A 24,619-nucleotide genomic window follows, 5' to 3' on the forward strand; every position below is an offset into this window, starting at 1 on the left:
TGTTCTGAATATTTGGTTGTAAGAATTGACTAAAAAAAACGTTTATGAGATGTCATCAGCATTTTGTAGTCTAAAATGACAAAATAGCTAAATAAATGAAGAAAAAAATGAAAAAAAAAAGATTGTATTGTTTTGTGCTGATAAAATATCTTTCTATCTTTGGAACAGGCTCACTCTCTCTCTCCAGTGCACGTAGACATTTGCTCTTCTTCCAGAGAATTTGGTTGCATCATGCTACATTCCTCAGCCTCGCTTTATGGCCACCTTGAGTCTTCTTGCAAATTGTCTTCGACTGCTCACCTCTGCTGTATGTTCCAATTCATTCTGCTTTTTTCCACTTCCTCCTCTCTTTTGGGCATTCTTCTAAGACTCAATTTAAACTTCTCTCATTAAAGACATATAAAATAATATGTTTTTGGTGTTTTTTTAACGTGTTTTATGGCATTTTTCTCATGATGGATAATTTAATGCTTTAAGTAAATTAAGCTGAAATTAGTTTTTCTTTGTATTTCTTCATTTAAACAATTTTGAAACAAGAGCAGACACAAAACGGAGCTTGAGAAAGAGAGTATTTGGGATGAAAACCCAAATATTCTCAGCAACGGGGAGGGGAAAGGGGGGTGGGGTTGCTTCGCACCAATGATCCCACTCACAACAATTCAGGTAAATTTATAGCTAGCTGCTCAGCAAAAACGAAGTCCTAAAAAAATAATACTAACAGTTGATAGATGCCCAGGAACCTTTTTAAATTAAATCAAAAGATTATCAGAATATCATTAGTTTACCTCAGTTTCATTAATTTTGTTTTTCTCTTTAATCTGTAAACCTGTCTTACAAAATAGTCTTCTTATGCAAGAAAATAAGCATCTTGCTCATTACTAAATGTAGCTTACTCTTGACTTTTTATATTAAGAGTTTTTCATAATTTATAGAACATATTTAACATATGCCAGTAATTCATTTAATCGTCAACAAAAAAAAAAGTGAGATCCCCTTTTGTTTTCTAGCTTTTATTACTCAGACACCAAATGAACAAGTGAAATATGCTGTAGCTTCACCATCAGGCATCATCTCTTAGCACATCCGAGGACAGTTTACATCTCCAGTGATGTTTTTTTAATTTTGTTTTCAGGGTAGCAAAAATCTGTGCTTTCAGCCAAGTGCACATTAATGTAAAACTATTTCAGCAATGGACAGAACAAGCTTTAGGCCAGGGTTAAGGAGGGGCTCAGCCTCTACTTGATCTTGACTCCATGGAAAACCGCATCCCCCTTGACTTCAAAGTAGTCGTACTTGACCTCTCCCAGGCGGTTGGGAAAGTCCATCATCCTCCCATCAGGAAGTTTGATGTAAAACTGATCCATGGTGAAGTTGATGTAAAACTGAAACACACACGAAGTGGAGAAGCACAGTTTAGTTTGAAAAATGTCTGCTTGAGTCAAAAGTAGATTTTTATTACAGTAAAAAATGTTGAAGAATTTATGTATTTTTTGGAAGAATCTCCAAAAGCAAAATTTTGGATTTCCTTTGAGATTTTTATGCCCCAACATTCGTAAAATGTTCACATGGTAAGTTATTTTGTTTTATTCAACTTGAGCCGACTCGTATGAAACTTTCACAATATTCTGGGAAAAATGTGTGAGCCACGGGAGAAAAAGCTACAACTTCTGATTCCAATATCTTTTCCCGAATTAGTTTCCCAATGATGCTTTAGGAGTTAGGAGGTGATAAATCAAACTCTCTACATAAATTTGTAGCAGGTAAAATTAATTTATTTATGTATTTATTTATTAAAGTCAAGATGGTGTTTCCAAGGTCATAGGTCAACGAAACCTCGGCTGTGGTTGTAGGCCTAAACTGGTGGCATATGTGTGAAATTTCACATACAAAAGTTTTCTTTCACATATTACGTGAACATAGCTAAATTTCACACTTTTTCAGAAAATGGCCACCAAGTCATTGGTTCTGTGGCCATCCCATAATAATTTACAAGTTTCTTGACACAGTTTCATGAGTGGATTTTGATTTTTGAGCCATACAGGAGCTTTTTTGGACGGTTTTGCCTGCTGTGGTGTCATCTATTTTTTTTTTTTTTTTTTTTTTTTGATGGTAGGGGGTTGTCCACAATTCCCAAAATTCATTTCTTCAGGTATTAGGGGTGTATAAACTTTTATGAGTTTTTAAATTTGTGGCAGAAATAACATTTTTGCTCAATGAATTGCCATGAGACACCACCACAATATTTATTTATTTGTTTGCTACAACAAAATGTCTTTCCCTCTATTCCAAGTATAAATGTTTCTTTATCAAAAGAAACCTATTGCAAAAAGGATTTCTAAGGTCGCCCTGTATATAATCTTTATGGTCCAAACACACCTTTGATTCCTCTCCTCGCACAAAGGGGAAGTGTCCATCCCTCTGCTCTTCACCCCAGCTTCCCCCAGACTTGGAGTTGCAGACAATGGTGTTGACGTCTGATCCAGAGTCAAAGCGTGGGTTGAAGTGTAACGCGATGTTGTCAGCATCAAGGCCGATGTTGATAGCAAATCTGAGGTGGAGACGGGAGCAAAGGTCAGAGAAATTCAAAGAAAGAGCACAAGAGGTGAAATGTGGCACATTCGTCATCTTTGCTAAAGAGTGTGTTGGGGAATGAGATTTAGATGGAACCAAATTGGTGTTTATCTCCAATCTTTCTTTTCTAAGTATATGTCCAAAATATAATATTATCATCATCATCAAAGACAGCAGACATGAGGAAGACTTGCCTAGCGGAGTCATCGTTGGGCTTGACCCGGATCTTGAGCTCCTGTCCTTCCTTGAGTGAAAATTCATGAATTTTCTACAGACAAATAAGAGAGAGTGGCATGGAAAAGTTATTATGTTGAGTCTTTGGAAAACAGCAACTTTTGTTTGATTGTAGATACATTCAATATCGTGTCTACTGTGAAGTCAATTGTCCAACTTAAATCTGTTAGACGATTCTTTTTAAGATACATGAATAGACTGAGAATCTGTAGTTAGTGGACATAGAATGAGGACCTTGTTCTTATCTTTGCAGTTGATAATCAACCAGTGAGAGACAATGCACACACAGTTGAAAACGGCCCAAAACCGGAAGAGGATGTGTTTATTCATTAAAAAATGGTCGATAGAAATAGGCAGTAAAATTATAAAAGAAAACACCCATTTAAATGTTTCCTGCTGCAAAGAAAGTGCATCTATTACATTAGTAATATCACATAAGTATGTGTTTATTTTTAAAACATTTACTAAATCTGATTAGAAACATGAATTCAATTTTTTTCCTACAGCCTGACCACCCTAAAGGATTCTGGGAATTACCTTTAGGTTCTGCAAACGCCTTATCAATAAAGCAATAAACTACCTTTACTACCTTCCTTCCTGCTTATGGTTAAACATTAATCTAAACTTCTGGTTCCCATATCTCTATCTACCACGCCCATGGTGACCACAGTCAGTATCACTGGTATGATACTTTAATTTAAAGGTTTACAGAGTTTTCTGACTTAAAACATACAATTATTGATCGTTAACCATACAATAGTTTGAGTCATTCAAAACACTAATAAGAGTTAAATATTTTAGAGACCGTTCCAGAACTTAAATTCTCATAAGTCTTCCTGGTCAAATTAAATAATTTGGAGTTTCTGAACTTTGGCATCAAGAACTGGGAAAAGCACATATATAAAATACAACTTAGTAATCAGTACTCGTTTATACTATGATGAGCTATAGCCAGGACAGGCTCAGGCAACCCCGTGACAGAGAAAAGGATATAAATCCAGTAAAGAAAATGAATGGATATAAATGACTAATGTTTTTCCTCCAATCCCTGATTTTTATCAGCAATCATCAAATCACATTTTGATAGATGAGAAAATGAATGTGAAAAATTTCATTAATCAAACTTTGTATTTCTAAAGATAGTTTTTGTACTACTTTAAAACATTGAAGCTAAATTTAAGGGGGAAAAGGTTAAGCTAGTGTTCTACAATGAATAAAAATAAACAAATACACATGTTTGTAATGCATAAAACTGAAAAAACATGACATTTTCAATGCCACTTACCATCTTGACTGTTTTCCGTAGTTCCTGCCTCAAAAGAGAAGGTGCTGCAGGTAGGTGACTTCTTTTTATAACATTGCTGATCTTGTGGGAGGGAAAACAGTCAATGAGGAAATAACTGGATGACGAATGTTGACTTTTGACCCTCAATAGCTATTCTATGCATTTACTGATGCGTTTTAATCATTATATATTATGTCTATGGTTTTAATAGATATTTTACATGCCTATATGAAGTAAAAGAAATGTGAAAATCTGCTGTATCTGACATGTGAAAACTTTTTTTTTTCTTTACATGATATGGTTTTACATTAATTATGAGGACTATTGCAGTCAAAGATACAATATAAAGAACTTTTCTCTTGAGCAGATGGGATTTGTACTGAATATGATTTTAGGGGCCATGATAATAGCTTTTATGTAAAGTACAATCTCCATTTATTTTTACAGTTGTGTGCATCTTATGCGAATTGATGCTTTGGAACTATTTTTGGAACTTCTTTTGTATTTTAAATCTTGAAATGCATAAAAAAAAGAATTCAACCTAGTTTATAGTGTGATTTATAAACTTTATTGTTCCCAAAAAGGAAACTTGGTTTTCTCGAGAAAACCAAGTTTGTTTCCCGTGATAACGAGTTATTATCTAGTTTTCTCGAGAAAACGAAATTGTTTTTTTTTCGTGATAACAACATATTTTTCGTTATCACGAGAGAACAACAAATGATAATGAAATGATAATGAGATGATAATGAGATCCACTATCTTGTTATAACGAGAAAAAACGTTGGTTTTCTCGTTATAATGAGATAATCAAGAACAGAGAATGAAGCCTTTCCATCCAGCTCTCAGAAAAACAGAGATTTAAAACACTCCACAAACGTTGTCTTTAGACTATTTTAAATGTATTGGTGGATTTATGCTCTTTAAATGTCATAATTTAGTCTCATGCGCCAGCCCCTCTTTTAATTTTCCTAAAAACTGCGAACAAACATCGATGGACAGCTGCTGAGCTTGTCTTCATGGTGCGTTCAAAGAGATCCGGACATCAGCAGCAAAACAAAGCAGCTTAGCAGAGAGAACGTCGAATATCAGCAACGATCCATATATAATCGATTAAGTAAATAGTGTCTGGAAAAACTGCTTTGTTTCCCAGAGGTTGTATAAAAATGACAAAAGCACAGTAGCGGATTGAGTTGGGCTGAGTGGCTTTTTTGGTCTACTAATGTCCGGACTTCATTGAACATATCATGCAGTCATTCTAGTCTGCGGTGTGATCTGTGGGAAATAACGGGATGAGGGCTGGTGGATAAGACGGACTGAAGGCGTTTTAGTAGTGTAGACCCACTAATAAAATAACAACATAAAATAGACTAAAAACAACTTTTGTGGAGTGTTCTTCTGCTGTTTTGTTGTTAACAACAAAATAAATAGACTTCAAGCTGAAGTTTTTGCTTCTCCGTGCGGGACTCCCTTCTTCATCATTAATTATCTCGTTGTCAAGAGACATGTTTGTTTGTTGTCACAAACTTGGTTGTTTTCTCGTGATAGCGAGTTATCGTCTCGTTTTCTCAAGAAAACCAAGTTTATTTTCTCGTTATAATGAGCTATTATCTCGTTTTCTCAAGAAAACCAACTTCGTTTTCTCGTGATAACGACATGTTATTTTGTTATCACGAGAAAACGATCCCCCAAAAAAGTAAGGCAGTCCGTTTTCGGCTTCCGTAGTGCAGCTTACGTGTCATGTGTTTTTGAAGCATGGTTTTTAAGTGGGCGTGTTTCGTCTTGTGTTGCATTCACGATTCCCACGAAAGACAAAAAAAATCATAATCTTAAAAATGTAATCTTTGAAAGAGATTACAACGAAGAGGACCATGCCATTAAAAAGCTGGTGCTAAGTTGTCCGATTGAACAATAAAACTTTGGTCACGAAATGTAATATTCAATTAACCAAAACATAAAAAATAAAAAAAAAACTAGCTTTATGGGGTTAACTTTAACTTCTCAAAGGTTTTTTTTTCGGAAAGTTCCATACACACAAAAAAAATTGGGATAACATTTTATTTTAAAGCATTTTCTTCAATTTTGAATAAACGAGGTTTTAATCTTTTTTTTTTAAACTAAAGAGTAAATCATCCGGTAATTCTTTCCAGTGTCCGATAAATTCAAACGCACCACAGCCTCCTTCCTTAGAACTTTATTTTGCCGTGGCCAATCCAATGCCTTTATTTGAAAGTGGGCGTGACTTACATACATAGACCACAAATAGAAGCCAAATACGTAACCTAGCTTGTCGGCTAGTAAACAACTTCTGGTATACTTTAAACTCTAAAAACATTTTATTTTGTAATTATGCTTGTTTTAAATTGCAGTGGTGTTCAGTTATTAAAAAAAGAAGGACATTTTTATATTTCGGTGTTTCACTAAAAACTTTCTCATTAAAAGTTCAATGTGTTTTTGGCATCGGCTAGCTAGCAAGATTTTCAAACTTTCTGAGCTAACTGCTAGTAGTTAAATGACGTGAAGCAAAAAATATAACACTTAAGTTAACTTATAGTCGCTGTTTTTGCAAACATTGTCAATACAGAAATGGCGTCGTTAGCAGCGACGGATCCAGCGACATGTCCGGGGTCACTGCAGCCAGCAGAGCCTGTTATCCCTGCATGCATGTTTGCTCCGGACCGAGGGTGTGCGGAGGATCCGTGTGCAGGAGACCTCTATGGAGACGGCGAGGATACGAGCACAGAGTCCGCGGATCATCTAGATTTGAGCAACAAGGTGGGCCCCCTAGTCGACAGGAAATCGTGTTTAAGTATGGAGAATCCCTGCAGTCGAAATTTGATTCAGTAAATAAGAGTTTACTGAAGCTGAACAGCCACGTTTGCAGCCCCGAGTCTGCAAACTCTTCATTAGTCATAATGAAAACAGGTAAAAAGTGGAGGGTGCTGCTCGTTAAAGTCATCATTTCTGTCTTTTCCAGCTCGTTCTTGTGAGTCCAACAGGTGAACAATACGATTCACTTCTGAGACACCTGCGGGAGCGGATAGACGAGGGCTGCGGGGAGACCATCTATGTGGTCGGGTTGGGTTCAGGTGAGACTGATGGAGGAAGGTCAAACACTTTTTATTCATTGCTCTTTTAATTTGTTTAATAGTGACACTTGAGTTTTTTTCCCTTATAAATCTGCATAGAATGGAATAAAACTTTATTGATCACACAGAGATTAACTTGTTACCATAGAGCTCAATTGAAAACGGCAGATTGATAGTAAATAACACTAGAAATACTCTTTAAAAATTAATAACAACCTTAATTATTGTCTATGAGGCGTTGTAGCGGACAGGGAAAAGGATCTGTAAAAGAGCTCCTTCCTGCAGCTAGGCATCAATGACACACTCCGACCCTCATGTTCTTGTGGCTTTTTTCTACGGTGGCCCTGAAGTGCAAATTCATCCATCCACTGGGCGGAAGACTCAGGACACGCTGGAGAGACTATGTCTCTGGGCTGACCTGGAAACGTCTCTGGGTTCCTCCAGAGGAGCTGGAGGAAGTGGCCTGGGAGAGGGAAGTCAGGGCAACTTTATTTCGACTGCTGCCCAAACAACCCGGGCCCCGATGAGCAGAAGAAGATGGATGGATGGATGGATGGATAAATCACTCAACACAAAAACATTCTAAAGACCACAAGGACAATAATAAAATAAATAAAAAAAATAACATTAAATTTGAGAAAGTAATGCAAAATTTTAGAAACTAAAACTTAAAAGACAAAAACAAAACAAAAAAAAAACGTTTCAGAAAACAAAATTAAATGTTAAAAAAGTGAAACACAACAAGAAACCCGTAAAGGTTGGAACATTGCTGATTGGACAAACACTATCATCCAATCAGTGATCTTCCATTGTACCTTTTCCGGTTTCTCCTTGTGTTTCATTTTTTTAGCATATCATTTTGATTTCTGGAAATTACTTTTGTTTTCTAAAATAGTCTTTTTTTTCTTTCTGTTTTTACAGAACCGAAAAGACGACTGGGGACGCGTTAATTTAGATCTAAAGCTGATTGGTGTGGGTCTATAAGCTCTATTTGGAGCAAACTCAGGGCTTTATTACTCTGGCCTTTGCTGCTGTTGGACTTCATCCTCAAAAGGACCAAACCATAATTTTCTTCAGCCTTTCAGAGTAAACTATATCCATATATATGATCATATATTACCCTCGGAACACTGAAAAACAAATTATTTACGAGTCATTTTTGTGGACCGTTTTAATACCCGGAACTAAAACGACTCGATCTCTAAGGCACCGCCTTTCACTCCTTGTTGGTCCCGCCCATTCCACAACGTCACCCTTGAGCCTGCCTCCCCGAGCCTCCTCACCGTGACCAAATTTTGTAAACTAAACCTCTCAAAAGATCTCTTCAGTCTTCAGAACACACATTCTGGGACTAACCACCTTGGCACCATAGCTCCACGGAGAAAGTGGTTGTGTGTTCGTATAGTGTGTGTGTGTCTGGGGGCGGAGCTTGCGGCACAGATTTTTCCTGGAGGAAGCGGTTCACATCGTGCTTACGTCAGCACATTTCCATCCGCTCGTTTTCGTGAGAGGAGTGAACAGTAAAATGCATTTAAAACCTCAAAAAGTAGATTTTCATGGTATGACCCCTTTAACTCTTAGTTAAGATTTTAGAGAAGGAAACCATTCACAGAGTTTATTTGTCTATATGGAATAAGATGATCAATTCTGGGTTGTTTTTTTTTTTTTCGAGTTAGAAGTTTCCTGATATTGAGACAGGTTTCTTTAAAAAGGAAACATAAATACTTGACGAAACATTTAGGTTTATTAGTTTGTTTAAAACTTTTTGGTAGTTTTACAATATTCTCTGTTAATATCAACAACTTTCTCCTGCTTTAAGAGGAATAGAATAGAATAGAAAATACTTTATTAATCCCTTTGGAGGTCCTCAGGGAAATTCAAGTACCAGCGTCCGTACAGCAGTAAAATACAAATAGGTAAAATAGAATAACAAAATAAAGTAAAATAAAATGGAATAGCAAAATAAAGTAAAATAGACTGAATACAAAGTAAAATAGACTGAATATAGCTAAATATACAATAGAAAAAAATTATAAATAATGCAGAAAAACAACATTGCACAATACCCTGAGTATACTCTCAGGAAGAAACTCTCAGGAGTCTTTAGGAAGAAAGCTGTATGTTCCCATTTCATCTTTAACTTTTCTTGTGTTGAAATTTGAAAAATATTTACAACAAGAATGGCAAATTCCTCTTTTAATCAGATGTTCTGATTTACTTGAACTATATTCCTTAAACAATCCCTCCGATCCTCTTTTGATCTATTTTCAAAGTGGTCTGTTAATGATGATTATTCTGTTTTTAGCCACAATCAAGAAACCTGTGTTTTTCTAGGACATAGTGTCTGCAGAGCGGCTGTAGTTCTTTAGAAATTCACCGCTAAGTTGTGGGCGGCACAGAGCAACCCCGCCCCCCTTTCTCCTCCCCCGTGGAGTGGAGCTTGTGCCCCGCCCAGCGTATGTTCTACATCACAACTACAGTCTTTTTTTAAATGGTGTTTTTTTTTCGTCATTTATGTTCTCAGTCATCTGGAAAATGCTACAAAAACACAATTTTCAGCAACTACTAGTTTTAACTACAAAGAAATTATTTTTTATGTACATAGAAATTAAGATATATATATTTATAGTTTTCAGCTTGGCTTTCTATGTTCTCTTCTCCCTTGTTGTGTAGATGGAGGGGACTATGGGTTGAATGAGAAGGACATGGAAGCGTCGGTGGCGACGGTGCGGTCGCTATGTGATCAGATCGAAGCCGACATAATCCTATTGAGGGAAAGAACGGAGTCTGCGGGAAAGATTCGGGATTACCTGATCCGCCGCAGTGTGGGGGAGCAGGACTTTCTGGAAGTAAGGTAAAGAGTTTGAAGGGAGATTTTAAGTTAAAACATTGAATTAGTTCCTATAAGTCATTGATTTAAGTTGGGGAGGGTTGATTACTTTGCAGCGAAAAAGATCAAAAAGTCTTTCCCCTTGGAATAGTTTGAGGAAAAACATGTCCGATTGTTTCCAGAGTGGCGGTTGTGGGGAACGTGGACGCTGGAAAGAGCACGCTGCTGGGAGTCCTAACTCATGGCGAGCTGGACAATGGCAGAGGCTTCGCTCGCCAGAAGCTGTTCAGGCACAAACATGAGATGGAGAGTGGCAGGACCAGCAGTGTGGGCAATGACATCCTGGGTTTTGACCAGGAGGGTCAGGTGAGCTCCTCCAACTCATTCCTGGCATCACTAACCTCATATTCTTTTTATCCTCTTTTGTTGATTGTTTGGTTCTCTGTTCTACTATTTATTTAGGTGGTTAATAAGCCTGACAGTCATGGCGGCGGTCTAGACTGGACTAAAATTTGTGAGAAATCCTCGAAGGTCATCACCTTCATCGACCTGGCCGGCCACGAGAAGTATCTAAAAACCACAGTCTTCGGGATGACGGGACACTTACCTGATTTCTGCATGCTGATGGTGAGACCTGATAGCATAGTTTTAACTTCTTTAATCCTTTTCTTCTCAGCTTCCACATGTTTGTCTCCTCTCCTTTAGGTGGGCAGCAACGCCGGCATAGTGGGCATGACCAAAGAGCATCTCGGCCTGGCGTTGGCGCTAAACGTGCCGGTTTTTGTCGTGGTTACAAAAATAGACATGTGTCCAGCAAATATCCTACAAGGTAAATCAGGATTGAGAAATCCTCCGTGTTGATTTAGATCAGGGGTGTCAAACTCATTTTGGTTCAGGGGCCACATTCAACCCGTCTGATCTCAAGTGGGTCAGACCTGTAACATAATAGCAAAATGAAATATAGTCATCTTGTTATTTCTTATTTTTGATGACAACATTTTGGTAATTGGGGTGTCGCACCTGATAACTTTTATAGCAACCTAACAGCAGTGAGGCTGGAGTGGAACCAAACTGCATCTTACCCATACGTGGCACGCAGCTTTTGGTTCCTTTGCTCCCCCTAGTGGTGGAATGGAATTGCACATTGCAGCCATTTATTTAAAGAACCATAACTCTCCAACGGAATGGGCTAGAAACTCTTTTTTCTTTTTTTCAACATCCTCTTATTTTTTTCTCTATATAATTAGGTCGGATTTCACCATTTGGAGGCCCATATATCCCTGATTTAGTGGATTTATTTTGGATTTGTTGTTAAGGTGAAACATTAGATTCTGCAATCATAGAACTTTTCACGTATTTTTATTTAACGTTGAAGTTACATATTGTGCTTGTTTGAGTCGCAGTCATACAGTTTAGTTTGCTTAAATAAACACAAACAAACCAGGGAACCGTAAGATTACTGAACCTGTTTCCCAAAATGGTCTGTCCGACTCAAAATGGTAGAAACTGTTGTGTAAATAAAGAAACTCAACTAACAGGAATAATTGTCCAGAAGAGCTAAAACTTTTTCTAAGATGAGTTAAAAGAGGGTATTTTTTTTTAAATAAAAGGCTGTCTCATTCTTTCTTTGTTCACATGTTAAAAACCAAAGTGGACCCTTTCATTGAATCATTTTAGCTTTTTTTTTTGTCTTTGCCACATTGTTTTGGTTCTTGTAAACCCAGTAATTGTGGTTCTGTCTTTGTTTCTTCCACAGAGACACTCAAATTGTTACAAAGGTTATTGAAGTCGCCGGGTTGCAGGAAAATCCCCGTACTGGTGCAGAACAAGGACGACGTCATTGTCACGGCCTCCAACTTCAGCTCTGAGAGGTAAAGGCAGAACTCCAGCCTGCAGGAGACAAATGTGTCCATAAGATTCTTCAAATCTGGTCCAGGGTAGTAGACGTTTGTTGACAACCAACTTAAAGCTAATAATTGGACTTTCTTTTACATTTATCACCATTGTTTTGTGTCTTTTGTAGGGTGTGTCCGATATTCCAGATCTCAAATGTAACGGGGGAGAACATGGACCTGCTGAAGATGTTTCTGAACCTGCTCTCCTCCAGGACCACCTTCAACAACGACGAGCCGGCCGAGTTTCAAATCGATGACACGTACTCCGTACCGGTAAGTGAGAGTGCGTCTGAAATCTTAGCTTTAAGGCTGTGTGTAAGGATGAGCTGAGGTGCTTTGTGTGTAAACGTGTTTGTGTCTGCAGGAATTTTTCTTGCTTTTAAGTAGAAAAACAGAATATTAAGCGAGGATGTGTTGCTACGTTTAAGTGGCTTCTTTTAGAAGACACAACAGGTTCAGGATTGCCCTTTGTTTACATTTTTAAATAAAACTTTGAATGTGGAAGAGCGGGCTGCCTGACGACCACATTGATCTTCTCTCTGCAGGGTGTGGGCACAGTAGTTTCAGGTACAACGCTCCGCGGAGTGATCCGCCTCAACGACACGCTGCTGCTAGGTCCAGACCCGCTTGGCGCCTTCATCCCCATCGCTGTCAAGTCCATTCACCGTAAGAGGATGCCCGTCAGAGAGGTTCGCGGAGGACAGACGGCCTCCTTCGCCCTAAAAAAGGTTCAGAAAGGCTCAGAAACACAGTCACTATTTACTGTACAGTTTTAGAAAACAAATCTGCAAAAGTGATAAAAAGCCTAAAACAAATGTCCAAAAAAGTTTTTTTTTCTAAATACAAATGTATATTTTACCATATGACTCCCTTTTGTAAACCGTTTTTAAAATGCATGTTTTGCTTCATGATGTCATGTTTTCATGCCCTCAAAATGAAACTTTTGTCATCCATGGTGAAAATGGACGCCGGTGTTATCCGCCATCCTAACGTGTGTTATAGCTTTGGCACGTCACCTTAAATAGAAAATAAGATGTCATCGTTTTAATTTTGAAACAAGGACCTGCTTCCCGTTTCTCTGGCTTTTTTCCGTGACATTGCAAGTCGATAGACTGAAACTAGAACGCTCACATGGCGGAGACACAGAGAAACGGAGAAACATTCCGATTGATTATTAAACATTACATTTTTTTCATCAACGCAACGGAGACACACAGCAGACGGACCAGCGTAAATCAAATGTGCATTCAAGAATCATGTTTAGTATGTTCTTGAACGTGTCACATTCCGGGTGTTAAATGAAATGTTTTCTTTTGTCTGGGTTTACTTTGTTTTTATTCTTGCAGATTAAGCGCTCGTCCATCAGGAAAGGAATGGTCATGGTTTCTCCTAAATTAACGCCTCAGGCTACCTGGGAATTTGAGGCGGAGATTCTGGTGTTGCATCATCCCACCACGATATCACCGAGATACCAGGCGATGGGTCAGTCACAATGCATTGGATTTTCCTCTTGTACTTGTTTTTGGAGATGATACTTTCTTGGAGCTGTATTACATAATATATCCCCGCTTGTGTCTCGTTAGTCCACTGCGGCAGCATCCGGCAGACGGCCACCATCCTGTCCATGAACAAAGACTGTCTAAGAACAGGAGATAAGGCCTCAGTCCACTTCCGCTTCATCAAGACGCCCGAGTACCTGCACTGTGATCACAAGCTGGTGTTCAGGGAGGGACGCACCAAGGCCGTCGGCACAATCACCAAGGTAGCGCCGCATCTGGATAATTTACCACTTCAGTAACTCCTGCTCGACTCCTCAGCTGTCATTTAACGTCAGGACGGGCAGGTGGAATTGATTCTAACCGTGTCTGCGGTTGCAGCTGCTGCAGTCCGTGAACCCCCAGGCCTCTAAAGCCCAGCTGTCGAAAGCTCAAGCCAGCAAGAAGACTTATAAAGACGGCGAGGATGGCGGATCAACCGCGCGGCCGCAAAGCCCGACCACAGCACAGGCGCTGGTGAGTAACAACCCCTCGCTGAAAACCACTGTCAAAATCTAGCTGGACTTTATTCTGACTCTCTTCCTTTGTCTTTTTTTCTTCTTTATATATTGGTAAATTGATGTTTCTCATTAATCGTCCTGTTCCCCTGCATTCTTAACCGCACACATCTGTTCCTCTGTAACTCTCCACCGTCGTCCTCCCTCCCTGTCATTGCATGCTGCATCAGACAGTGGCAGAGGAGGAGGAAGCTCTGTGTATAGATGACAACAAGGAAAACAAGGTAAACAAGCGCGCGAGTCACAACTGTGACTCTTTAAGTTCAGGTTTCATCAGGTCGATCGAAAAGGCTCGGCAGCTGGACTCCAGGTTAACGCCGCCGAAGGTAGAAATGATCTTCAGACGTCAAGTCTGGAGATAACCTCGTGTTCTCTTACCGGTGTGTTGTGTGCAGAGCGTGGGCAGGCTGTTAGCCGGCGTTCCTTTCTGAGCCGTTTCCTGTGCACGCGTGCTGCCTCACTGCACAGCCTGATTTCAGTCACACTAACAAGCTGCCCAGCACAATCCACACCTCCTGCTGCCTCTCAGCTGCTGGTTAGAGTTCAAAGTGAAAGTTAGTTAGAGACCCACTCTCATGAAAATTGTGTTTGGGCGATTAATTCATACTTTTTAGTTTTAAGATTTTTTTGGGGGGAAAACCTGGATTTTATTTTACAGAACTTGGCTTTTTCTGGCTTCTTTTATTTGGAATAAGGTTTCTCGCTACATGCAGACGTTAGCTTGTTCTTGCTAGCTTTTTGTGACAACAAACCACACTCTACTAAATCTGTTTCATGGTTGTTTGCTGCCAAAAGTGGGAGTACAGAGACTCTGTCAAGTACGACAAAGGTTTCTCTTTACGACATGCTAAAGCCGGGGTCTGCAACCTGCGGCTCTTTAACCCCTCCATACTGGCTCTCTGGCTCAAGAAAAATAAAATTATAGTATTTTTGTCATTTAAGGGTAACTAAATTAGCATGCATTTTATTTAGAATAGTTAAATGTATAAATTTATGGCTGAGGTGCACCTCAAAGATAAACTATGGAAAGATTTTTACATCCCTGCTGACTTGAAGACATCTTGTTTGCTCTTTGCTTCTTCCAGATTACACCCGATTATAAGTAATAAGCAAAACTTGGGTTAAAAAGTCTGATCCTTTATTAGTTTAAATAGATCACACTGTCCTGAGCTGCACTGGGATGATCCAGTTTGTCACAAGGCGTCTTTTATTTTGAAAGGAACTCATACAAGCTTCTGTCAAACATAAAAATAAATTTACATGTTGAGAAAATTCCACAAAAGAAGCATAATTCATATTTATCATTTAAAAATACATTGTAATGAGTGCACAGCAGTATAAAAAATAAGACTTTGCGGCTCATACTCGGTTGTGATCATTAGAAAACAAAGTCTCTTTTACTGTTGAAGGTTGCAGACCTCTGAGCTAAAGCTAGCGGTAGCTCCTGAAACACCTGCCGCGTTGTTTTACACACATTTTCTGGACTTCATTTTCTTCTAATAATTGGAGCAATAGGGAGGAGTCAGAAGGGAAGGGAAGAAATTTAGATTCAGCCCATGTCCTCAAGAAGTGATTTTGACTAAAAACAACATAACCATAATGTAAAGTAGTGCTGGCATATGATTAATTTTTTTTGTTCAATTAATTAATCCTGACCTGTATTTATTTAATTGAATTAATCAGTATTAATAGCAAACATTTTTTAACCTAATAATTGCTGTGAACAGCCTCATATATTCATTTAAATTCATGACTTTGTAGAGCAGTAAAAGATCAATAACAACTAAAAAGCTAGCTTTATGACGATGTCCTTTTGTAACAACAAAGGGCAATTTTTGTAATCTTGGGCAAATAAGTAAAAGCTAAATTAAACAAAAAACACAAGAACAAAACATCTTAAATTTATCTCATAAAAACAGTAGAAAACCCTTCGCTTAGCAATCAAAAAATATTAACCACAAACTTCTTACATAATAGATAATAACTGTGACTTTGTGGTCTGTTTGGGTTCTGTAAAAACTACAGTCGCACATTGATGATGTCACAGCAGCGGTACACAGAGACGTGTACTGGAAGCAATTTAAGAGGCATTTTTAGCTGAGTTCAAATAAAACGTTCATGCAAGTAAACAGTTGGACCTTTTTGTTTTTATATTTTAGAGCACAACAATAGTTATAGATGAAAAATTAGATTAACGCTATAAAAACAAATAACAGGCTCATTTGATTAATTAATTAATCGTAATGAATACGATAATTTAAAAGACCACTAAGAACGATTTTACAACAGATCGATGATCAGAGTGGAATTCAAAATAAGCAGAAATCTCCTTTTAAAAGTATCACAAAGTTTGACATCTCCAAGTAAACTGTTTATATAATCTGAGAAGTAGGAGAATTATACAAGAAAAATGTACAGTAAATACTTAACAAGAAAAATGAAAAAAAAAATGTATGTCTGCAAATTAGAAAATGTTGCAATTAAAGAGAAGAGATGACTAAAGAAATACAAGCCAGTGAACAACACTATCTACAAGCTGGTTTGTTGCAAAATCTGAGTTTAAAAAAATCCAGTCATGTAAAAAAAAAAAAAAATAGCCAGTGTAGATTAAATATTGATTTTCTGACCCTTTTCTTGTCCAGGTTAAGTGGAGGCGACAGTTGTAATTCGCTAAATCTTAAAGTTGGCATTAAAATAATAATTTTTATGATATTCTTTGTGTTAAATGTAGTTTGGTAATAATGGAATCATTTTTTTAATGATATCACGTCTTACAGCCAAATACATTAACCCTTTTAAAAACTAAATCTAGTTTAACAAGTAAAACTGGAATAAGAAGGTCCAAGTCAAATAAAATAAATGAATCAACTGGTGGAAATGCTTTTCTTTTTATTTGGAGTGTCTTTAACTTTCTTTAGATTCTAATAGTTTGTGAGTTTATTTCCCTCTTTCAAACCAGCTATCTAAACTCACTGATCAGATTTCTTGTAAAAATCTGATTTACTGTTGTGTTCTACGACAGCTAAAGTCAGGAAGCGGAGGACGCCGGCGAGGAGGTCAACGTCATCGAGGGAAAAGCCAGAACGCTGCAGCCCCAGCTCCTGCAGGAGCAACGACAACAACAAGCACCTCCTAAAAACCTCACGCCTCCTCCTCCTCCTCCTCCTCCTCAGACCATCGTTTATCTTTAAGGAGCAAAAAAGGGACTGCTGGTTTCTGAAAATGCTTTCAGGTCTTTTTTTATGAATAAGTGAACGTTTGAAGGCATCTAAAATCATAAACACTTCTGAAGCAGTTGGTAAATGTTCACTTCAGTTTGTAGGAAATGTTATTACAGATGTTCAACACTTGAACGGTCTGACAATTAATCCGAAATCTTGAATTAAAAAGCAGAAGTATCAAGTGTCACTCTTTTGTTGTTGCTGCTGTTTTTTAAGAAACATCTGAGTGACTTTGGAAAGTTTTCACTTTTTTTTTTTTTTTTAAAGAAACTTTTAAGTTTGAACCTTGAAGAGACTCGAATGCTGAAAGTTTTCATCACAAAAATGTTTGGCAAAAAATGCAAAAAATACTGTATATTATGTTAGGTGCCAAAGAAAAACTTAAGTTATTGAGTTATGAGAACACAGAAATAGCAAAACAACCTTTTCTCCTCCTTATTACTAAATAAAAACAATAATTCTAGTCAGAGAAGATTGGAATATGATTTTTCTCTGTTAGTAAAGATCTAATGGCTGAGATAATACATTTCATCTCTCATGGTCTGAAATAACATCGTTCAGTAACATTTAAAAACATTAGTTTATGTATTGAAAGAAATAGGATAAAAGGACAGAAGATTTTTCATTTTACTTTAGTGTTAACAGAAGCCAGTACAGGGGTTTGTATTTCTGAAGAAATACTGTATTTTGTGTTAAAAAAAATTCAACTTGTAAAAAAAATAATACAAATAAAGAATCTACTGCCTACAAGGTTCCAGTAGTTGATGTTTCAACTCTTCAAATACATTTTGTGCTTTATTCCCCCTCCATAAATCTAAATTAATCTTTTCAGATGTGAATGTACATTTCACAACCATTGACTGTAAAAATAATTATTCTTATATACAGTCTATGTTCACAACTTCAGGAAGAATTATTTTTTCTATTTTTCCATATTTGTTTTCAAATACTTAACTGTTTGGTTGTGCATATATTTTGTAAAACGGTAATAAAATAATCTTATAGACTCTGATCTATTTTTAATCAATTCCAATGATCTTTTAATTATGATTATGCTGTTTTTAGACTGTCATTTTCTAAGACGTTTCTTAAAAGTTAATTAAAAATTCACCTCTGAATTGACCTGGAGTAAGCCTGCCTTCTTTTCCCATCATCCCTGTGTTTACACCTTCTCCCGCTGACTCACAGCCCTTCACAAGCTCATCCTAACATTACTGGTGCAACAAACATGGGAAACAATATTGGAGCTATCATGTGTATAGTTTAGAGATGGCTCAGATGAGGAAAACAAAGACGCTCTGTTTGTCCTCAAGTGTAGTGGATCAGAACAGAGAGAAGCGGGGAGCTTGTGGACCGTTATAGAAGCTTGTATGTCATATCTATAAGCTTTTTTCAATAGAATTTTACACCTGCTCCTGATTCCTTACAATTTGAATAAAAAAAACAGATGTGCAAATTTGAGCCCAATTTTCTAAATGTATGCCACAAAAATGGGTTTAAAAAACAAAAACACAATTGTCATCAGAGTGGGTCTATAGCAAAAGTTACTTATCCTCAAGAAAAATGTTCTTTGTAATTTAATTCGGTTTGAAACATTAATGAAAACATTTTGACAACGTGCTCCATTTGAACTTAAGGTTTTTTGTTCAAACTAACTAACTGACCATACCGCTTATTTACATCAAACTGAAAGAAAAATTATCGAAGTGCTAGTTAAAAATTAATAAAATGAATAGAATAATACTGAATTCCAAGTAAATGAAAAATAGTATAATTAAAAAAAATTGAAATAGCTTTTGTTGTTGTTGGTATTAAAATAACTGCACCATTTAAAGTCCCAATCCAACTTTATTTACTCACTGGTTTTTTGATTACGATTATGCAATAAACATATATTTAAAACAACGCTATTTTGTAATTAAAATAATAACTAACCAGAATTTAAGGATTCATTCAGGTCTGATCTTAAAAGCTGAATTTGGTTCCACATCAGTCTGACAGCTAAATGTTCCTCTGCAGCACGTTCTGGGAATTCTTGTGGAGTTTGCAGTTTACAGTGTGAATTGAACAGAGCTCTGGGAAATATTTTACTCAGATTTTAAATATAAACCCTCGCGTACAGATCAAACATTCACATTTTACTACCATGGATCCTTCAAAAAGCCAGAACCAAAAATAAAAGTCAAACACTTCCAGAAGATGTGTTTCCTTAATGTCCTTAAGACCTACAATATGTATTTCAGAGGTAGCTGTGAAAAAAACAACATTTTTTAAATTCCTATGCACCATAGATCACTTCATATCGGCCGAATGTTTAGCTGATATTCAAAAAGAGCAGGTTGTGGAGTCATATTTGAATTTTCTTTGGTGTCGGTGCCTGCGGACAAATGGCAGCCCTGCTACAGATGGAAATGACTTTCAATCAAATCCACTCCGGTCTCTCAGGCTCAATTAGTTTCCAATGCCCCGAGGTTCAATATTATAGTTTGTATGAACTGATTGTTTTTGTTGGGATTTAATCAAAGTGTTGCTCTGTGAACTTGTCTGCTTGTTTACCGCTGGTGCTCATTCAGGAGGAGTGGAGGTTATAAATGAAGTTTTTTAATTTTCACTCAGATCATTCCAAATGTGAATCTATTTTAAAAAGAGATAAAAACAGACACTTTTTGTCTGGAATATTACTAATATTTTTTATGTCAACACATTTTCACTCAGTTTGAATCATCATATCTATTTTTTTGCTTGTGTGTTATTTGTGATGATTGAGGGAATCACTGAAAAAGTTAAAGGCAGTTTTTGCCTTTATTATTGGTCCATTTATTGTAGCTTCAAAACTCACGTGTCAGCAATTTCAAAATCCATATCTTTTAAACCTTTAGAGATTTTATAGAAGAAAAAAGAATAAATATGCAAATATATTGGATTAATAAACATTTAAAAAACAAAAGATTGCTCCTAGTTGAAGCTAAACTAGCTTCTGCTGTTAATATAAATCGACTATGTCCAAAGTGTGGCTCGGGATTGGCTTGTTTGGCTTTTTTTGGACTTGTCATGAGTCCCTAATCATAACTGATTACCTGCTTCAGGTGTGTCCAGCCAATAAGAACATGCCAGAGCAGGGGATGTTGGAAAACATGCAGGACGGTGGCTCTCGAGGACCAGGGTTCCCTACCCTGGGACTTGAGGGTAATATATGGTACTCTACAAAAGCATCACTTGTATGTCATAAGTGCGGGCCACTTACATTAGCTTTACAAATACTTCATGAAACACCCATCACTACAAATGTATGCTCAATTTTCATGACATCCCATACAGTTGGGGCTCAAGGTTGCAGTAAGATACTCATGTGCTTCCCTTAAGTTACGACTGCTCCTGAATACGACCCTCAAGAGGCCCAGACAACCCAAAAGCCTGCAGGTCAACCCCCCCGTATGTCAGGATTTTGTGCTTAGGTCTTGTCATGCTCTTTTCATGTTGTGGAAGGTCCACTCCTCTTCACTTGTTGCTTCCCGGAGAAGGTTGCCGGGACTGCTCTTTCATGTTCGCCGTCCCCGAGGATGGTTGCTGCTCTTCCTCTTTGGCTGTTCCTGTGTCTGAAGAGGGTTGCAGGAACTGCTCCCCTGGGGAGGGTTGCCGTGACTTTACCTCTTCACTCCTGTTCTTGAGGAGGGGTTCTGATATCCCTCACAACCGTCTGGCTGCAGGAGCCCTGTCTTCTGGTCTTGTTTGGTTGTGTTCCTCCTGGTCCCCTCCTCTCAGGTTTTTGGGCATCTGGAATCTGCCGTTTTTGGGGAGGGGTACTGTCAGGATTCTGTGCTTAGGTTTTGTCATGTTCTGTTTTCCCTGTCAGTCTCACCATGTTCAGGTTAAATCATCCACAGCTGTCTTCATTTAGTGAATCAATCTCAGTGGATTTAAGTGTCTGGTTTCCAGTTCCTCATTGTCAGGTCATCTGTTCTGTTATGCTACGTCGCTGGTTCGTTCTCCTATGGTTTTGTCATGTTTATTTTGTAAATGTTTACGTTTCCTCCACAAAGTCTTGTCTCCTGCGTTTGGGTCCTTCACCGCCTTCCCTGACACTGTAGAGGTGCATGAGTCTAGAGGCATTAAGACCCAAGACCAAGAGTGTCCAAATCCAAGCCTCTTGTATATTTTCCAACCAACCTGCCCTTGAAGCTCTTTATTGGCTAAAGATACCTGATCCAGGTAACCACCAGCAGATAAGGCAGCATTTCTGGAAAACTAGCAAGATGTTGGCCCTCGAGGCCTGAATTCTACTAGTAAAAACATTACTAATAAAAATCTTCTATTATATTTTGATCTGCAGCTCACGGTTGGCTAAATGAGAGTACCTCAGCGGCTTATAACCTTTTTAATGACAACGTCTGCTGTTTAAAGGAAAATTAGGTTGCAGTCATTTTATTGAATGGATTGTTGATAATAGAATCTTATGGGTTTATCATGGGTTTACCTAAACGGCTCAAAGAAGTAAAAAAAAACCCACCAGGGGCAAATCTAAAGCATGCGTTTTCAGGTTCTATTATTTGCTGTCACAGATTACTGCCTGTCTGCTGTAAAGTGGGCTTCAGCACCACATAATGAGACAGTGAAGCACATTTCCTCTTTGTTCAGGATGTGTCAGTGTGAATGTGTTTGACTGCTTGACCTCGCCTGTCACCTCGTCCTGTCACAGAGGGCCGTCCCTTTGGAGGGCGTCTTTAATCATTCAATATTCACGTTCTTCTGTACTTCAGAGGCTACATCACCCTGGAGAGACTCTGCATTAATCAGCACGGTTTCTGTTTCTAAATCTATTCCTCTGTTATTCTTAACTTGTTCTTATACTGTCCTTTGGGGTTTTTTGTTTCATATCCAGTTTCTCATTAGACAAAATGTGCCATCTTAACATGACAGAACCTCAATTTCTAAGTTATTACTTGTTAAATTATGGTAAATGTGTTATTCTGCTATTAATACACAGGATTTTACTCCAGAGAGCTGATACTTCCATTGCAGGTAGATTAATGACACATACATAATGTTTTTTCGCATTGTTTCTTTTTCTCTGGCATCATAAATCCAGAGATGTTCCGTGTTGCTTGATTTCTTGTACTTCGGGTAAACGCAGCCAATTACAGTCTCGGGTTTCCTGGCTGGAATGAAAAACCGCTTTCAGCAAATGTTTGTATGACAAACACAACAATCTGCTGGAGATGAGCAGCGCGGATGGAGGGTGAGCAAACCAACTGTGGTTTATGCTCTGCAGAGACGAAACAGCCTGGCAGGCAGATGGAAAATAGAGCGGGCTGGCACCGAAACAGGCATCAAGACTCCATAGCATTTCAAAGGGAGACAACTTGAAGGACACCTCAAAGGAAGAGCAAACACTTCAAAAATGGGAAACTGCTAAATAAGCTTAAAACTTTTCCTTCGATCAGCTTTTCTTTTTAGCTTTGATATCAAGAGATTTTGATTATTTTTCTGAAAAATTGTAGAGATTGGCATCAAATGATAATAAGGATCATGTGTTAACTGGACCACTTTTAGCCTGAATTTTGACGGCAAACACCAAAGATTCAAATGCAGGAAGCCAAGTTTCCACAAGATCCTCTGAATCACAGGAACTTGATGCATGACACGAGAAACCAACATTACATTGTAACACCAGTGGCATTATGAGGGCTCACTAAACATCATTAACCAAACGAAAACGGCAGCACTCAATCAGAAGTAGAGGAGCCTGCAAAAACAAAAACAACACAAAAGCACCCAAGACTGTGACATGAAATCAAACCACCATAGTGAATCAATCAATTGAATAAATACAAAAAAGTCATTTTATAGGACATAGTTTCCCCAGAACAGCAGTAGTTCATTAGAAATTTGCCTTTAGTTGTGGGCATGACCGTGAGACTGGACTGCTGAGGCATTATAGAGCGAGGGATGAGATTGAAGAAGCCACAGCGATTATGTCACCTGTTACTGTGTATACACTTGTTTATTTAATCAGTGTATCAGTGGAGTTTAACTTGGTTGCCAGCAATGGAGCTTCCTGTCTAGCAGAAGTCCGTATTGAGTGATACAGTATGAATAATCCGTTGAAACGCTTCACAAGGCCTCATCCACCCATCACTAGGGCTGCCTAATCAAAAGAAGCAAGCAAAGCCTGGACTGTCAAGGTCCAACCCCAAACTAAAATAACAAAAACCAGCAGTGTAAGACTGCCAAGGTCAAAGAGGTGAAATAGAACAAACAAAACAAGAACAGCACAGCAAAACCTAAACCTCAAATCTAGCTGCCTCCTGCTCTGCTCCCTGCCTAACTGAGTGACTTTAATACCTAGCAGGTGCCGATTAAGATTATTGGCCCCTCCTCCAAGGTGAGCAGAATGACAGAGCATGTGTCTTTACGATAGTGACTGACCTGGTTCCACTTACTTTGTTTTTGAACCTGCTTCAAACAGGAAGTTAAACGCTTGTCCCTTCACTCAAACAATACAAAAGTTGACACCAAGACAACTTTGATACTACATTATAAAGTGTTGTAGACATTTCTTGGCTGAGATATTGAAGATAAAGCTGAGAAGATGCATAAAATGTGGAAAAAGTTATTAGCATAAAGACTTTTTTCTATTTCACTTTAGTGTAAAAAGTGACAGGAGGTAAGAATTAAATTAAAGTACAATTTCTATGCAAAAGCAAACAATGGCCAAACAAGCGCACAATCTCCTGTAACTCAAATTGAATGGGCAGGTGGTACTGCTGAGCAGTTAAACCCTCTAGAAATTAACAATTTCTTGCGCCAGTTGAGTGGAAAAAAAGCTTCATCCATCCCTGACAAGTTGTAATTTGGAATGCCCCCTTCTCTAGCTAGCATTTTGTGTGCTAGCTTTGTTTGTTAATCTTAACAGGAAATTAACAAAAGTGTAGGTTTTATATGACAATGACTGCTTTCACACTGTTACAGGGTGAAAAAAAATGCTTAGTCATGCTAATATTGATTTCTATTTAAAAGCCCTGATTGAAATGAATGTCTGAAAGACATTTCCAGTTCACATTGTGTGTTCCATACATTATTATCACATTAGTGCCCTATTAAATACGTCTCAAGGTTGGGATGTTTTGTATTTTAAAAGGTTGGATGTAACACATTTTAAGTTCTGTTTTTGTCCTTGGAAATTGTGAGATTTTACAAACAGAGCTGGATAAACGACTCTACATGCACCAAGCTTTCTAGGTTGTAATTTTAAGAAATACACGTTTTCATTCATTAAGTAATAAGAGGCAAGCATGTGGTTTTTAATATCTTGGAAAGCTGGTGCATTACATCCGTCTGTGTGATCAAATTTGCTGATTTGGGAGAAATAGCAAATGAAAGAGGCTAAAAGGTTTGGAAAATGAGCCACTCAGCACAAAACCAGCTGGAGTCACTCTCACAGTCA

The 24,619-nt window shown here is 37.9% G+C and overlaps 2 protein-coding genes across 2 annotated transcripts; one reads left to right on the forward strand and one right to left on the reverse strand.

Moving 5' to 3' along the window:
- Nucleotides 1-994: 994 nt before the first annotated feature.
- lgals2b (lectin, galactoside-binding, soluble, 2b) lies at nucleotides 995-4,232 on the reverse strand. Its single transcript, XM_024259712.2, has 4 exons — nucleotides 4,091-4,232; nucleotides 2,766-2,839; nucleotides 2,377-2,548; nucleotides 995-1,382 (listed from the first exon to the last, which is right to left on the reverse strand). The coding sequence occupies exons 1-4, from the start codon at nucleotides 4,091-4,093 to the stop codon at nucleotides 1,236-1,238; spliced, it is 396 nt and encodes a 131-aa protein (XP_024115480.1). The 5' UTR covers nucleotides 4,094-4,232; the 3' UTR covers nucleotides 995-1,235.
- Nucleotides 4,233-6,306: 2,074 nt separating this feature from the next.
- Nucleotides 6,307-17,957, forward strand: LOC112137592 (GTP-binding protein 1). The gene is made up of 14 exons (XM_024259988.2): nucleotides 6,307-6,398; nucleotides 6,672-6,862; nucleotides 7,065-7,176; nucleotides 9,850-10,030; nucleotides 10,189-10,372; nucleotides 10,469-10,633; nucleotides 10,712-10,835; nucleotides 11,763-11,877; nucleotides 12,030-12,174; nucleotides 12,447-12,629; nucleotides 13,248-13,383; nucleotides 13,485-13,663; nucleotides 13,779-13,913; nucleotides 16,977-17,957. The coding sequence occupies exons 2-14, from the start codon at nucleotides 6,674-6,676 to the stop codon at nucleotides 17,088-17,090; spliced, it is 1,962 nt and encodes a 653-aa protein (XP_024115756.1). The 5' UTR covers nucleotides 6,307-6,398; nucleotides 6,672-6,673; the 3' UTR covers nucleotides 17,091-17,957.
- Nucleotides 17,958-24,619: the final 6,662 nt, after the last annotated feature.

This window comes from Oryzias melastigma, linkage group LG11 (genome assembly GCF_002922805.2).
Source record: "Oryzias melastigma strain HK-1 linkage group LG11, ASM292280v2, whole genome shotgun sequence".
Classification (NCBI taxonomy): Eukaryota; Metazoa; Chordata; class Actinopteri; order Beloniformes; family Adrianichthyidae; genus Oryzias; species Oryzias melastigma.

Bases quoted from the DNA above. Each gene is read 5' to 3' on its own strand.
- lgals2b (XM_024259712.2), bottom strand. The intron at 2,549-2,765 runs GCAAGTCTTCCT...TCTCCACCTCAG, and splicing joins CCCAACGATGACTCCGCTAG to ATTTGCTATCAACATCGGCC. The intron at 1,383-2,376 runs GTGTGTTTGGAC...TGTGTGTTTCAG, and splicing joins TGCGAGGAGAGGAATCAAAG to TTTTACATCAACTTCACCAT.
- LOC112137592 (XM_024259988.2), top strand. From the start codon at position 6,674: ATGGCGTCGTTAGCAGCGACGGATCCAGCGACATGTCCGGGGTCACTG. The intron at 10,634-10,711 runs GTGAGACCTGAT...CCTCTCCTTTAG, and splicing joins CTGATTTCTGCATGCTGATG to GTGGGCAGCAACGCCGGCAT. The intron at 12,630-13,247 runs GTTCAGAAAGGC...TTATTCTTGCAG, and splicing joins CCTCCTTCGCCCTAAAAAAG to ATTAAGCGCTCGTCCATCAG.